General features: G+C 42.4%; 1 protein-coding gene across 2 annotated transcripts in view; it reads right to left on the bottom strand.

Annotated features, from left to right (window-relative positions):
- ITGB4 (integrin subunit beta 4) overlaps nt 1-15,852 on the bottom strand; it is a 71,593-nt gene extending 55,741 nt beyond the window's left edge. The window contains exon 1 of one of the 2 annotated variants that reach the window (XM_044453765.1): nt 15,531-15,852. Coding sequence is in view for 1 of the 2 variants with exons in the window: in XM_044453764.1 (XP_044309699.1) it covers nt 15,260-15,264 (5 nt within the window). In the remaining variant the exon portion in view is untranslated. The other variant, XM_044453764.1, reaches the window with a different exon arrangement.
- Nucleotides 15,853-16,262: the final 410 nt, after the last annotated feature.

Below are 16,262 nucleotides of genomic sequence, written 5' to 3'. Positions count from 1 at the left end.
AGAGCCAAATGTCAGTGCTTGGAAGCAGACCAGAAATAAGGATATCAGCTCTTTTTTCTGCAAACCAGTTGTTAGCAGTTCCCTTCTTCCCACTTGTATGTAAAAGGAAAGTTATGTAAAGCTTTTCTTGAATTGCACCACTTCCTATTATCATCTGGGTAAGTGCTGCAGGCTTTAATGTTTCCTTAGTTGACATGGGTACACCCATCACATGGAAAACCATCATGTCAGAAAAAAGGCTAGACTGAATTCACATGCTTGACAAGTACTCCCCCTCCCCCGGGGGGCAAGAAGCTCAATCCATGAGGCAGTTTTAAGCCATCCACAATCTGAAGTAAAATTCAAGGGAAGTATTTATGTTTTGGTCCTTGCAGATTGTATCTACAATCCCCAAATCCCCACTTCAGATTATGTTTTAAATTAAGGTTTAAAGGAAGTTTTACATTAATCTAGCAGATCAGGCTTTAAGTTTATTGCCAAAGGGTATTCTTCTATGGCACACTGGATAACAGTTTAGCAACCATAATTTTGTAAGGTCTGACTTGCTGGGGAGTGCAGGAATGTGCTTTGCCTTTACTAGCAAACCTGACATTTACAATACTCATCTCAATTACAATAATAACATTTAGGATACCTCATTGATGACAAAGAAAGCCTTAGGCAAATCAAACTAAAATCAGGGGTACAGGTCTCAGAGTACTAGGAAGCCTAATCTGCACTGTCACTCAATATGGTTCATAATTTCAGTCTTCAGCCTCCAAACCTACCAAAGGAAGAAAGGAAACCCGAGAGCACAGAGCATAAATGCCTATCAGTAAGGCCTGAGAGATATCTCTGCTAGTTCAAAGCACGTATTTCTCTGACTCACGGCCAAAGCAAGCACCACCTTTTCCTGAACTGAGGGTCTACTGGACTAATGAGAAACCGAGAAAAAGGAAAACAAGGTAAGTCTCAAAACAAAGCTCTCCTGTCAGCCATTTCCTATTGTGTTAATAATTTCCAGAATGGCACCAGCCAACAAAGAATGGTGGGTGGGGCCGCGGAAAATGCCCGGCTTCCCTTGCCTGGGGCGGCTGAATAACAGGCGCTCACGTTTTCTCAGGCCCTTCTGTCAAGGAAACTTCAACCTGCAGTTCCTTTGTAGCTCCGCGGGGTAAATCTGGCTGTAAAAGTTGGAACTGTAAAGCAGAGGCCTTCCCTGCCTCTCACCCCTCGTCTACTCCGCTACACACGTTCCGGCAATATTTATTGAATATCTTAACATGCTGCTGAAAGGTCCACATTGCAAACTGCTTCCACATTGCAAACTGCTGCCTAGATAAACAAAGAAGAAAGCACCGGAATTCAAACCCGTGCACAAAAGCGAGTTCATAACACACGTGCAGCAGTCACGTGGAAGAGGTGCATTGTTAGGGAAAGCGCGCACGTTCCTATGTGTTTTTAAATCCTGTGTTTGTTCTTGCTACAGCCATTTGAGGAAGGTAATTACCGAGATGGGGGGAATAGTCTTCAAATGTCAATCTTAAACATATTGATCCCAAAACAGAACAGCTTCAGAGCAACCAGCCTTTTGGTGTGGCAATGGCAGGAGTGTTGGACTGAGGATCTGGGAGATCCCAGTTCTAGTCCTCACTTAGCAATGAAGCTCACTGGGTGACTTTGGGCCAGTCACTTATTCAGCCTAACCTACCTCACAGGGTTGTTGTGGGAATAGGATGGTGCTCTGTAAGCAGTCTTGTGTTCCTCAGAAGAGGAAAAAAGTGCACTGTAATAACAACAACAAATGCACTGTAATTTTATTTATTTGTTTGTTATATTTATATGCTGTCCTATTGCAAAAGCTTCAGGACGGCTTACATAAAATACAAATAAATATACATAAATAAATAAAATACAAATCTCAATATACATAAATTATAGCAAAATATCAACATAAACAAATCGACCCACTCTGGCTGCACTTATAATATTAAAAAATACGATATTAAATCTTACTAAAATATTGATGAAATAAAAAGGTCTTATCTTAACCTGGCGCCAAAAAACATATAATGATGGTGCCAGGTGGACCTCTCTGGGGAGCGCATTCCATATAATAATAACAATAGTGTTAATTGAAGAAGATATACACAATATGGCTACCTGAAGGCCAAGATAGAAATGATGGGGCAGACATATGCATTTTATTATTTTATTTTCCGTGTTCACATATGTAGTATATAAACTGTGTAAGTGTCACCTACTTTTTATATGACATGGAGTGTGCATATTAGAGTTATAAAATAATTGGCCCTTTCTCTTTCTTACCTTCCTGTGCTCTGTTGTTTTAAACAAAGGTTGGACAACTTCTTTTCTTTTTTCCCCCAAGGGCTGTATTCCTCTGGGGCTAATCTTTTATGGGCCTCATGCCAGGGGAAAACTACCCTTTCCTCCCTCCTATCTCCACACCACATACACTTTCTGAGATCCCTCCCTTTCTTCCTCTTCCTCCCTGTCCAACAGGCTTCCAGGAATGAGAAGGATCACTCCAACGGCTGGACTGATTGCTCCCACAGAGATGCATAAGATTATGCCAAGGGCTGCCAGGGGCCCTGTAAAACAAATTGACACTGTGCCCAGTGCAATGCCAGTATTGGAACTAGACAGGAGAAAGTGTAAAGCAGAAGAGTAATATGAATATAGTGGATTTGATATGGCTTTTCTCCCTTCTTCCAAGTGCTTTATCCTATATGAAAATATGTATACAGCATGCTACGCATTGAAACAGTGCAGACACAGAAATAAATAGATGTCAGCCCTACCATCTCTGTGACTTTCTGTGATGAACTTGGCAATGATGGACTTCTAACCAAATACCCCAGTCTCCAGCATATGTTTCATTTAGAGAGGAATCAGGACCACTTAAGTTCAGTGATATTCTGAAAGTGTGATGAACCCACCCAGGCTTGCAGTTCATAGATTATGCAGTAAAACAGAATTTGGGTTGCACCACTGTATGCTGCAGATAGGGCCTTGAATAACAGAATGCTCCTTTATAAACAAACAAAGAAAAATTGCTGCACATAGAAAACTAGCATGCCGAGGGAAGAGCCCTATCATGAACTGTCAGGATCTTACTGCTTGATCCCATATGGCTATGTGGCTGCACAGTCTGGTATTTATATATGCATGACATTTATATAAGATCAATATGCATTTGTGAATAGGTATAATCATAGATCAACCTATGGTCAGGTAGCAATTTCTATTGCATCACAATGTTACAGGCAATGTGGAAGTCCAGTCAAGATTTAAGTAATTTTGTCTCATTGCTTTCAGTGGAAGACTGAAACATGGCCCCTTCCAATTCTACTATCCTATGATTCTATGTACAAAAATATTTAATTATAATTGGCTTATCTCCTTTTTCTGGAGAGCTGGAGGAGACATAAAAACATGAGAGAGGTAGACCTATGATTATCTTTTTTGCAGCTCAGCAATTCAGTAATTAAAATGGAAAATCTTGAGACGTGTGAGTACTGTGTAATAGACAACCACATTACTTAAGTTTGCAGTCCATTGCAGTTGAAGCATACTTCCTGCTTATAGCAGTGGGGGTGTTATTGACGGTTAAATTATTCGCAGCCACAACAAACATAACTATATCCCTGACTTCGTTGTCCTTACAATCCATGTATTTTCTAATTTGGAAGTATGGTGGGAGGGTGTTCTCCCTTAATTGCCTGTAGAACAATTAGGAAAGTAAACGTTTTGGGGCAAATCCTTTCTCCACAGCTCTCCCCCCTTGCTATATAACTTCTCACCATTTAGAATCAAATATTGGCACCCTATATAATTATTATTTTGTATATAGTTGTCAGGGATTGAACCTAGGAATGTACAAAGAAAGTCTATTAACATAATTGCTATTTAGTATGGCTGAGGTTTATCTTTGAAACATACATTGGCTCTTCATGGTAATGATTGGCCCTCTGGTATCATCAAGACATCATCTCAACAATTTCCAGAGCAGTTGTCCACTTTTAGAAAGGTTTTGCCTCTACTCCCCACAGACTTTTAATGAATAGGAAAATGGATTGATGGATAAATACAGGAGTGTTCCATGTGGAATTCTTAATTGTTTTCAAACAGGCAGCCCACCTGAAGCATGGCAGAGGGGCAAGGCTGATGGATCAACTTTTAGATGAATCAACTTGCATATGTTTGTCATTTCAGTTACAAAGGCTGCAGGAAGCCAGACTCAACTCAAAACAATGGGATGTCTTCTAATATGATGACTCCTTCACTCTCACTCTCTCCACAAAAGAATTGCCTTTAATGCAGTCAGGATCTATTCACATCGAACAGAGGAATATAAGCTGTCAGATCTCCCAAGGATCTTGATTAGGACCAGTGCTTTATAAATTTTTCTTATGATCTGGATGTAGCATGAGAAACACTCCAGAGCAAAGGAAGACTTGGTTGCTTGGGCAAGACTCAGCTACAGTAAAAACCTGCTATACCCCTTCCTGTTCAGATTACTAGCTGATAGAACTGGTGGCTGGGTGTGTGGACTAAATCTAAGCCTTAGGGGACTTCAGTGAAAAGCTGACACCCATAATTCTGTGGCTGACCACACGCAGTAACTAGTCACTGGTTCCAGCAACTTCCATCACCTCAGGCACAGGATTTTGGATGCATTATACCTGACGTTATATCTTTAAAATAATTTTTATTCAGCTCTTCTTTAGAAGATTGCAGCAGGTTGGGACTAGCATGGGAATATAGGTGAGGTTTGGGCAAGTCTTGCTCAAATGGAAAGAACAGATAGGACCATAAGCTTGCACAAGAGAGATGCAAGCAGATCATCAGAGAAGCAAAGAAACACTTTGAGGAGCGCACTGCTAACAACGTCAAGGCTAACAATAATGAATTCTTCAAGAATATCAAAAGAAACAAAGCAGCTAAGGGAGCAATGGGTCACTGGGTGATCATGGAATTAATGCAGCAAGATGAGGTGTAGAGGGGACAATGGTCCTGGAAGTGGTTTGGAGCGGCAGAACCATTCTGAAATATGTGAAGCAATGTGCATTTCTGTATAGGATGTGCGAAGACCATTAACAACATCAGTGGCCAAATTAGGGTGCAAACCAATGCATGTTTAGATGGCTAGGGCATGCTGGGGGTTGCAGAACAGTTTCTCAAAGAAAGATGTACAGGACGGCACCCTTATTTTGTTTTGGAAAGTAAAAAAGCCAAACCAAAACCCCACAAAAGCTACAGCACTTCTCAAGCTCCATAGATACTTGAATGCTTAGGCACTGCAGAAGGATGAATGTATCTGCGATGGTTCAGTGTAAAGAGAGGAAGCAACAACTGGAGAAGAAAATAAGTTTTCTTTGGTTAGTTAATTCCGCAGATCTATAGCAGTTGTGTAGCCTTTGTGTATATAAATAGTTTCAGTGGAAGTGATCAGTGTAGATGAAAAAATGCTAGTTCTGCCACACAAGAGAACTGCTGAGAGTGTGTGAACATGTGTAACCGTCTCTCTCAAACTGTAAATTTTGCAAGACAATGGCTCTCTGTAAGTTTATCTTGAGAGATAATATTTACATCCTTTCCGTGGCATTAATCTTTCATGGTTCCACTTCTGTCAGCTATTAATTGTGGCGTTAGTTCAACATTACTCTCCTAATTCCCACAACAGCCCTTAATGTAGCACATGAAAAGCACTGCTCCCCAGTGAAGAAGGGTGGCTGCAAACTAGGGTTTCCCCTCCTGAAATCCAAATGGATATTCAACCCCTCTCTAAATGCATCATATATATATTTAAAAGCAGGTCAGAACTGTTTTGTACAACTGAGTTATGCATTCTTTAGACTCTGCACATAACAGAGAGGGGCATACATTACACAGACTATCCTAATCTGCTGTTCTCTGGATGTTTTGGCCTACAGTTCCCATCATCCATGAGCAGTGATGGGAGTTGTCAATTAAAACATTCGAAAAACACAACTTGGGAAAGACTATGCTAGACCAACACCTGCACCCACTTCCAGTGCTGTTATTTATTTATTTATTAATTAAAACATTTCTATGCCGCCCCATTCGCCGAAGCCTCGGGGCGGCTCACAACATTAGGTTAAAATACAAGAAATAACAATACAAAATAAGTCGTCCTGGCCAGATAAAATAATCAATAATATTAACAATTAAAATGACGCTTAAATAAAAAGGTCTTCACCTGGCGCCAAAAAACAAATAATGACGGCGCCAGGCGGACCTCTCTGTTAATGCAACTCACTTGTGCACTGGTGATCATTTGATATCAAAACAACAGTTTTGCACAAGTCCAGATGTCATTGGCATACACACATTTTTTTCTGTCTTGCTATGAACATTATACTTGGAGATTATACTTGGAAGACCAAATACCCCATAAGCCTCGAGACCAAAAGAAGGAAGAAGGCAGAAGTTTAATAAGAAAAGCAACTGTAACTCAGGACCATTTTGAATTCTGCTTCTGTCATGTTTTCTTTCTGGCTGTGGGTTTATTCCAAATACTTCTTAAGAAGAAAATTTGCAGAGTTATTGAAAATGGCTCACTACTGGCATGCGTAGACATCTTGAAAGATCAAATGGGTAGTAACAAGGTTTTGGCACATAATCAGTTTTGACTAGAAGTTACTCTTAGAATTAGTATGCATCTGTAGAATGTTGACATTCCCCACCTAATATTCCAAGCACAATGAATACATGACAAATAGCAAACTCTTACTTAATCGGCGGGCAATGCCTGCAAGAGGCACTTGCATATAATTCTGGTACAACCCTCTGCGGTTTCAGTCTGTAGAAAATGTTCTTGTGAGCAGAATGACACCATTGCTTTCCAAATGTCATGCATTAAAAGACTTATTTTGAGCTCCTGACTAGCTGCATCAATCTTTTACATACCTCCAAAACAACATCAGGGAATTCTGACACCAGTTTTGACTTCTTGGGTTTCTCTATGATCCTGTAATGTCTAGATTGCACAGACTGAGTCCAGTGCCAAAAACCTTGCATCAGGTATAAATCACAAAGATTCATACAACTGGTATGTACAATATTAGCTTTAAGTATAATTACCAGTGGAAAAATGGCAAGCCAAACACCAGGAAAAGACATGCATAGCAATTATATAGATTCTAATTAGGAGCAGGCATGTCATTTGAGAGTGCATTGGTGTAGGTGTGCCTGTATGTGCAAGGGATCTCAGTAGGCAACCGAGTGAAAAGATTCGGCAAGCAAGGTCCAAACTCAAGGACTGGATATATTCAAGACATAAAAGTGCCTGGCAGTATATTCTCAGAAGCATTGCTTATGACTTCCTGTTTTCTCCCTTCCTAATCAGTTGGAGATTTTATTGGCTCAGGACATGCAAGTATCTTTTTGAAAACAGTACACCTATCCAAGATTAGGGGTGGTTATAGGGTTCCAAATGTGAACATTGTTTGATGGTAGCATGACCTTTCTCACATTATAGATACCCTTGTTTACTAGTATGGCCAAGTGTGTATGAAATAAAAATACACCAAAGCATTTGTAACATGATGCAGAATTGCTGACTTGTTGTATAATGAAAAAACATTATGAAATAGTTTCCTTTTGTTTTAAATTTGAAATAAATTAAGCTATTTATTGAAGTTGGACTGCTTCCACATCTGTCCGTCTAGGACTCTATGAAAAAGTGTGAAAGCCTCTGCCCTACTATTTTTTGTGAGCCAACGTTCCTCCTTCAGTGGGGGCCTGGCCTGCACCTGAGAATTCCTTATCCTCAGAGGCCCATCCCACTGGCTACATGTGGTGAGTGTTCCCTGGAACTGCCAGGCTTGGTGAGGCACCTGTCCTTGAGACAATCACCTCCCCCTACATCTGATAATCTTGTCCCAGCCCATCCTCCCCAATTCCACTGCAATGTCATTCACATTATGATTCTGAAGAATCCTTGGAAATGCAGCTAGCAGATCATGACAGTACTTGGCCTGGGCCAGCATGCTTCCTACACCCAATCATGCCCATAGAAGTATATAGGAGTATCAGAAGTATCAGCTTGCTGTAAAACAGGGTGAGGCAAGGTCTCAAAGTTTAGGCTTCTTCCTATCAGCATTTTCTCCATAGCTAAGAGATCACACAAGTGTCCAGCGACTGTGGCTCAGTGGCAGAGCTCATGCTTCTTGTTCAGAAGGTCCCAAGTAGGGTCAGGAAAAATTCTGCCCCAAAACCTGGATGGAAAAAACTTGCCCACCAACACTGCCAACAATGCTAGGCTGGATGGACCAGTGGACCATCTGTTCAGATGCAGGTGGCTTTGATTTAATTGGATAAAGAAAATAGTGACATTTCATTTAAATTAAATGACCATGCCTGCATAATCCTTGTTACACAGCACAGCACTCAAAGGCTAACAGGAATAATAAAGAATCAGTTGGAAGGAAGTGAATAGAAAGAAAGAAAGTGCCTTTTCCTGGCCTTTCTCCCACACGTGCTCTTTTAGGAAAGTACTTTTTAGTCCCATCATCATTGTGTGCATTTAAGGCTTTTATGCCCTTCAAACTTTCCTGTGATTGCAGGATGAACTCGCCCTTGTACTGTTTGAGAATCTGCCAGTGCTACAGCAAGTGAATGACACAACAACTCTTTTGTTATACTCAAATCCCAGAAGATCTCAAAGGGCTCTGTGTTCGCACTGCACTTGCACCGCACTGCACAGCACCACACCCCTCCCCTCCCCCCCCATCTGTCTATGGGCCATTTCTGTCTTTGTGATGGTTTCCTTAGGCTGCCGGTCAATAGAAGTTTTTCTACCCTCCCCTCCTGATCCTGTTTTCTTAAGGCCCAGACATTTCTCTCCTCACAGAGATTACCAAATTCAAGTGCTCTCAACACTTTCTCTTGGTCAGACCATAAGAGGATGAAACAAAGGAAGCCACCTTATCCCAAGTCAGACCCTTGGTCCGGCTAGGCCAGCATGTCCAAGGCCTCAGGGCAGGGTCCCCACCTGGAGAAGCCAGGGATGAGCCAGGGGGCTTCTGAAAGCACAGCAGGTGCTCTGCCACTCAGGCTGTTGCAGAAAGGTCGGCAACCTGGGAACTGCCTGCTACTGCTTAGGTCTGATCTCATGCTAATATTGTCTTCTTAGACTTATGACCCTAGCTTGAAATTTTGTAAAAGGACAAGCTATATGTCTTCGTAAATAAGGAATAAGCACAGACCCAACATAGATGAGTGTTTCTTCCCCACTGGAAACTGGTAGACGAATATGCAAGTGTTCAGGGTTACATCAATCTCTTTAGCCAACTGGAATGCATAGACTCCTGTTTTATGAAACATGGAAGTCTGTGACATCAGCATCAAGATTGGGGAACATTTGGCCATCCGGATGTTGATGGACTGCAACACCCATTAGCCTTGGCTAGCATAGCCCATGGTGAGGGGTCATGGGAGTTGTAATCCAGTGACATCTGGAAGGCCACACATTCTCTGTACTTAGTTTACATCAGTAGAGGTTGGATGAGTATAAGATATCAGTTATCAGCTTGCCTGCTTGGGCATTTCCTCTTCTGGCACCAACACAGTAGCACTTACACATGCAGGTCTTGAGGAAACACATTCAACCCCCTGGCATCATCCGAAGCCAGAACTAATCCAGTGTCGTGGCCAGTTGTTGCAGAAACAATGCAGGTGCTGAGGCCATTTAAGAGTCAGGGTTGATGGGACTGGATCTACCCACATAATTTTCTTTGGTGAAACATTGCCATGGGATATGTGGGGTCCTGGTTTCGGCAGTGGTTTGGGTGCTGACATAGAGATTTCAGACTTCTCATCTGTGCTGCTTCTCTGAATTATCTCCCCTCCTCTCAAAATGCTGAGAGTTGTAGCAGGTAGCAAGACTGCTTCAAAATGGATCAGGTGTAATCCAGCCATGGAGCCCTTGCCGAGCGAGCTAGTTATCCTTGAGCTATTCAACTTTGCGAATCAACTTTCTTCAGGTGGTGAGTCACTGAATTGTGGTTCTCTTAACTTAACTTAGCTATATCCCTTTTTCTTTATACAATGTTCCATTCCCCCCGCCCCCGCCCCAGTTTGTTTTGAACAGAGCTGTGTAGGAAAAGTTAATATATTTATTTATAGAGCATTGTGGGGGTGGGGGAGTGGAATATATGCCTAGAGAAAACAATGGGAAGGGGCCTGCGCAGAAGGACAGGAAGCTGCATGGAATGTAGCTGATCATCATCTACCCACTAAAGGCTTCAGCAAAGGCTGGGTTGTTTACTAAGCTGTTAGCTGAAAGAGTCTCCACATTCTCCAGCTCCTTCAACCCTGCTGTTCTATATAGCTTTTTCCATAGGCCTTGTACAGAACAGAGAGGCACAGCCCTTGTACATCTCGCCCACAGAAATTCCTCTTTGGACACATGGCAGAGGACACCCAAAAGGTAGAAGGCCAAGGTATCGGCTCGCTTGGTTTGCACTTGCAAGCCACTGCAATGCTGTTGTGGAGCACATGGAAAGGGGTAAGAAAAAGGGCAGTGCTGGATTCGGAGGGTAACAGCAAGGTTAACCAACAGGAAAAAATACAGGAGAAAAATTTGAGGCTATAATGATCCAAGAAAGGCTGTCCAGAAGAATGAAGAATTTGAAAGAGAATTATTTTGAGCGATACAAAAAGGAAGATTGTTCCAAGCGTGCAGACAATATTACAAAATGAAGGAGTGGAGAAGGGAACAAAAAATAAAAAACAAAACAAAACAAAAAACAAAGGCAGAGAACTATCTGCTTGTTATTTTAAAAAGATAAAATCTGATCGCCTGGAATTCAGCAGAAACTGTGAGATCACATTAACAGAGATGGTACATTGCATAATTTGAACATACAGATTCCTGTATACCTTTCCTAAAGATAAGACAAAAACAAAACAGGACTCTGATTCATGACATTAAATCTATATAGACGCAGTCCCTCTTGACACAAAACTGCCTTGTCTGAGCACAGTGCAAGCTCAGCCCTTGCTCATCTTTCTCCTCGAAAGGCTAATGGGAAGCTAGAACTGGCATGGGAGCATGCAGGAAGTAGCAGGGGGTCTGAATTTTCAGATGAGACAGATGTGCACAGATTACCTGCCTGGCTATGGTAAAAGCCAGCCTCCAGACACACTGCAGGGCAAGACAAAGAATGTTCTTGCATTCGTATTTGTCTAGCATAGCCCATTACCCCACTAGCTGGGAATGTCAGGAGAGAGAGTCCAATGCATCTGGAGGGTACCAGGTTTGGGAAAGCTGGAATTGCACCCCTGAAGGGCATGCCCTTTTACAGAATAAAAAGATTAAAAGTCTCAACCAGAAAGAGTTTACAGCCTATAAACTCCTACAGCTTACAACAACAGCAGAGGGGAGAGTAACAGGGGAATATATGCTTTCAGTTAAGTTACACATACATAATTTCAGACTTCTTTTCCTAACCATTGACACACAAAAAATGCCACTGTCCTCCAATGGGAATGTCGTGGATGCCTATTCCTTCTGTGCTCTCATATTCTAAAACAGATAGATGCTTTGTTTACAGGAGACAGATCAGAATGTCCCTAATTCAAAACTCCAGGCTTAGCTGGCTTCACCCAAACACATAAAGAGAAACTGGGCCATTTGCAAAAAAAAGTTGTTTCCTTGTTTCCTGTAGTAAAGGCAAGCCCAGTAGCCTAGTGGCAAAGGCAGTAGAGAGAATGGAAGGCTGAAAGAATCAGAGGTTTCCTATACCTAAGGACACAAATTTCACGTCTACTTCCAGAACACAAATTCTAAGTCTCAACATGCATCTTTTTGCAGAAGTTCAAATCTCAGCCTATAGCTATAAAATAATGATCTAGGACTAAAGAAAAGACCTCTCCCTCCTGCCCCAAAATGGGTGCATGTAGAAGGGCCTGGCAACGTGTGGCCCTCCAGACGCTTTAACCCCCATCACCTCAGCAAGCAGCATAGCTAATGAAGCAGGACAGTGAGAGTCATAGGCCAAAACATCTGGAAAGCTTCAAGATTCAAACACCTGAGACAGAGGATATGCCCAAGTATTAGGAATCAATGCAGTGAAGAACAGTCATGTGTACACATAATGAGAGAAGAACAGCTCACTGCAGAGGGGCGTATCTCAGCAGTGGCAGAGCGCATGTCTTTCGAGCGCAAGGTCCTGGGTTCAACAGGCAAGGGCAGCAAAGAATCCTGCCTGAAGCTCTGGAGAGCTGCCGCCTGTTGGCGTTGCCTGTACTGTGTCAGACAGGCCAAGGGTCTGCCTCAGAACAAGGCTGCTTGTTCCTTCGTACAATCATCATCTGCCATCCTTCTAATCTCAGGAGACTCCTTGCAGCAGAGATGTCTCTTCCTTTATCCCCACCTCAAACAGAACGACAATAGCAGTAGCCTAATTGCACCAGAGCCCAGCAAGAAGAATGTCCTGCACAGTATAAGTCTGAAGCACGGAGGAGATAGCACAGGGGAAGGATTAGACCAGTGGTCTTTGTAGCAAAGGCACAGGCTGCCTGCCATTGAAGTTGTTAATCTCTGGCACATCTTTGTCTTCTGTTTCCACTGTTAATGTCTACAAAGGATTATGCCAGGTACACGATTCCTGTTTCTGAGTTCTTGCAATGTTTCCACTAAATTCCTGTTGCCTCTCCCTGATGTGTCCTTTCAGGAGAAGGCTGTTTTTCGCCTCACACTCAATCAGTTACACAGGCCACATCTGGTCATGCCCAGCCTGCTTGAAGAATAAACAGGCATTATTTTATGCTGCCAATCATGGCTGGCAGAGGATCTTGATAAATGAAAACCATGCTGGAATGGCTTCAATGTGGTGGCACATGGAAGAGATAACACTCGCTCTTTCAGTAAAACCAGCAAAGATTCTTTTGGTCCCTTAGACGACTTACAAAATTGGTCCACAAAAACTTATAATAAACGTTTTAGTCTTTAAGTTGCTACAAGACTTGGGGGGTGGGGTTTGGTGCAACAGACTCACATGGCTCCCCCTGAAAATTAAAATCCTTTGCAGAGGTCTCTCTTCTGTCTAATGCTGTGGTTCTTTTTCTGTCCAGAAAGATCAGTTGCTTCCTTGGCAGATGCCCTACTTGTGCCATTTGTCCATGAGTGGCCCCTTTAAATGTTTTTTTCCCCATCTGCTCACTTTCCTTCCTTCTTTCCAGATAATGTTATGGTCTTCATGACAAGCCTTCTTTTGATAAATGAAGTCAGTACGTATGAAGTCAGTACATATCTGTTAGAAAGCAGGTTGGCAACTTGCAACCTTCCCAAAATTTTGGCCTACAACCCCCCCCCCCCCGTATGAGCCAGATGGTTAATGTAGGCCAAATCTGGAGGGCCACAGATTGCCTGTTCCTATGCTAGAAATAACATTTTGCAGAGTTGTCCCTAGAAATGTGCTGCATAGCATTCCCACATCAAAGACATGGTACAGTTGCAGCTGCATCTGACCTAGTGGCTAACCTACAGAGGGGAGATGATGGGATTCATGCCTGCCTGGAAGAAGGGTTCCTTTTAGGGAGATGGGTGGGGCGGTTCTCCTGTGCTTGGCTTTTCTTCCTCGGTTTACTAAAACTTTGCTCAGCTCATTGTAAATTCTACCATTAGGATGGCTACTGTTAGAATGAGCTTACTAAATAACAAGCTTGATAAAGGTACGCATAACCCATTAAAGAAAATTCATGCATGTTTGCCCTGTGTCGCTAGAGTATTTTAGTTTTCCCAAGGCAGATTCTACTGGTATTATTTTTTGGAAAACAAAGCCAAAATCTAACCCTGTAACCAAGAGCAACCATCTGGATCTTGCCAAGTCTTGCCCTGCTCTCCACTGAAATCCAGCGTGGCTCCACTGCTTGAAAGCCAGGCTGCCAGTCTCAGAATACAGTGGGCTGACTTAGTGATGGGGAAAGGGTTCTGTGCACACATTCAGGATTATTCTTTTAAATACCACTTAAATATTAAATAAATAGATGCTCTGGGGCTGGGCATCAGTAGGTCACAGCTGGCAAATTTACAGTCTCTTTCTGTTTAATCCATCCTGCACTCCATCCTCCTGTTGTATCTTCCTTCCTTGACTCACAATCGTATTTGTCAGTTCACCACTCCTGCTGTTCAATGACACCTCACATTCGGGCAATCTTTCCTAAACTCTTCTCCAGTACTTGCCTGCCTGCCTTACCCTGTCCCTCAGTTTCCTGTCTGTCCTGAAAACACTATATACAAAACCAAAATCAGGACAAATGTTTTATTTTCAATTAAACAGCTATCACATCATAATACAGTTTGCCTGAGTTGTTCACAATATGTAGGCAGGTTGTATGAACAAAATAGTCATAAACAGTTAATCTCCAGGTTTCAGGTTGGATGTCAGGAAGTAGTTCCTGACAGTTAAGACCCCTGGGCTTCCACAGGAGGTGGTAGAGGCTCCATCAGTGAAAAGTTTGGACAACCACATGTTGGGAATTACATAAGCAGAGCTGACTGGAGCCAGGGGGTCAGACTAGATGGCTCAGGAGGCACCGTCTGATTCGCTTTGTTTCTATGTTATAAAAGCAGAACCCCTGCCTGCCTTTTGTAGGCCCAGGAGTTATCACTGATATCATACACCTTTAACAAATTTTCATCTGAGGTAGAATTTTGCACTTTATGACAGGTAGAAATTAAGCAGATGAGGTCTTTCCAAGCACTGCCTCATTATCCCAGTATAGAATGCACTGCCTGATGTCAAAGCACAGGATTCTTGCCAGAAAAAGATATTGTCAATCTTCTGTCCTGGAAACAATTCACCTTTCCCTGAGAGAAAGTAAGAAATCAGAGTGCATAGAAATGTTTTTCATAATGCAACTTGCAGACCAATGCTACTACTATTTAAGTGTGTGTGTGTCTGAGAGAGAGAGAAAGAATTAATTACAGATACAGTATAGTTAATTTCTGAAAAAAGCAACAACTCTCCAGGAAGGGAGAAAAAACTTGCCCAGCAATGCAAGATCAAACTGGCTGATCAACAACTTGTGCCAGTTTCAAGAGTGTGAACACAAGAGGTAGCCCATTGCCATGTTTAAAGCATAAATGCACGCAAAATTCCTTCACCTTCCTGGTGCCTACCTGCATAAGAAACTTTATGCCTCTCCCCCTATTAATTGTTAGGCAAAGAATAAAAAATCAAGCAAGCTCAATGACCGTGAACAAAAGTGAACTAATTCCACAAACCTCATTAGTCCTGGGTCCGATTCAAAGTCCAAATCCTGTGCGACAATCCAAGTAACAGTCACCCACACACCAAGCCAAGAAATTCCTCCGGAGGCAAGGGCTCTGTGTGTGTGCGCGTGCACGTGTGTGGGGTGAACTTCACTGCTTCATGGCCATTTCCAAATGTAATACGGGGTTTTCCTGACTCCCTCCTCCCAGCTTTAACTCCTGTTTTACTTTAGATGCCAAGTTGAAATCCTCAGGCAGGAAGAAGAGTAGGAATGTAACGTACCTCTCTGCAGGACTCCAGATTCCTTTGATCAAATGTTGACTTCCACCTTTTTGTCTTCTTTTACTACTGTCTTTTGGAGCTCCCTCTGGCTGTAACTCTTTCACCAGGGTTATACAGAGGAGGTACCTAGCAGCAGCATGAATAGTTCTTCAAGCAAGTGAAGGGAGTTTTATTTTAGCTGAGAGGTGTGTACACAGAAGGAGAGGGTGCTATCTGTGACTCAGGTTTGTCTGGCATTCCTTTCAATTATTTACACCTGTATGGGCAAGAACAGTCCAGGCAGCCAACCCTGCACTCCCTCCTTCCCAAGCATGTTTAAGAGAGAGACAGAATGACTCCCACCCACAGGAAAAGGGTTGACGTTAGGAGCTGAGACAGAGCCCAACCCAGCTGTAATTCCTATAACAAAGATTCGCAATAGGGATTCTTTGATAGCAGTGAAAAGAAGCAAATTTGTGTTAGCCTTTAAGTTGCACATAATACATGTTTCCAGCTCTTCAGTATTTCATCTACACTACATACATTTTTGTCTGTTGCTGGAAGAGACCATGCTCGATTGTTTTTGAAGTCCTTTCTCCAGCCCAGCTTTCTGTCTTTTTGGATCTTTTCCTCCAAGCTTCTTATAACTGCAGAAGTTGAGACAGCATTGCATTTTGGTATCTGAGCCCAAGCAACCTTCTTTAGAAACATTCTTGTTGTTTCAGCAAGCTCAACTATTTCCTCCACAGTCGG

The sequence above is a fragment of the Varanus komodoensis genome, unplaced genomic scaffold, assembly GCF_004798865.1.
Source record: "Varanus komodoensis strain SLA01 unplaced genomic scaffold, ASM479886v1 scaffold7_1, whole genome shotgun sequence".
In the NCBI taxonomy this organism is placed as follows: domain Eukaryota; kingdom Metazoa; phylum Chordata; class Lepidosauria; order Squamata; family Varanidae; genus Varanus; species Varanus komodoensis.
The sequence above is the reverse complement of the archived record's forward strand: the minus strand, read 5'-3'. Positions and strand labels throughout refer to the sequence as shown.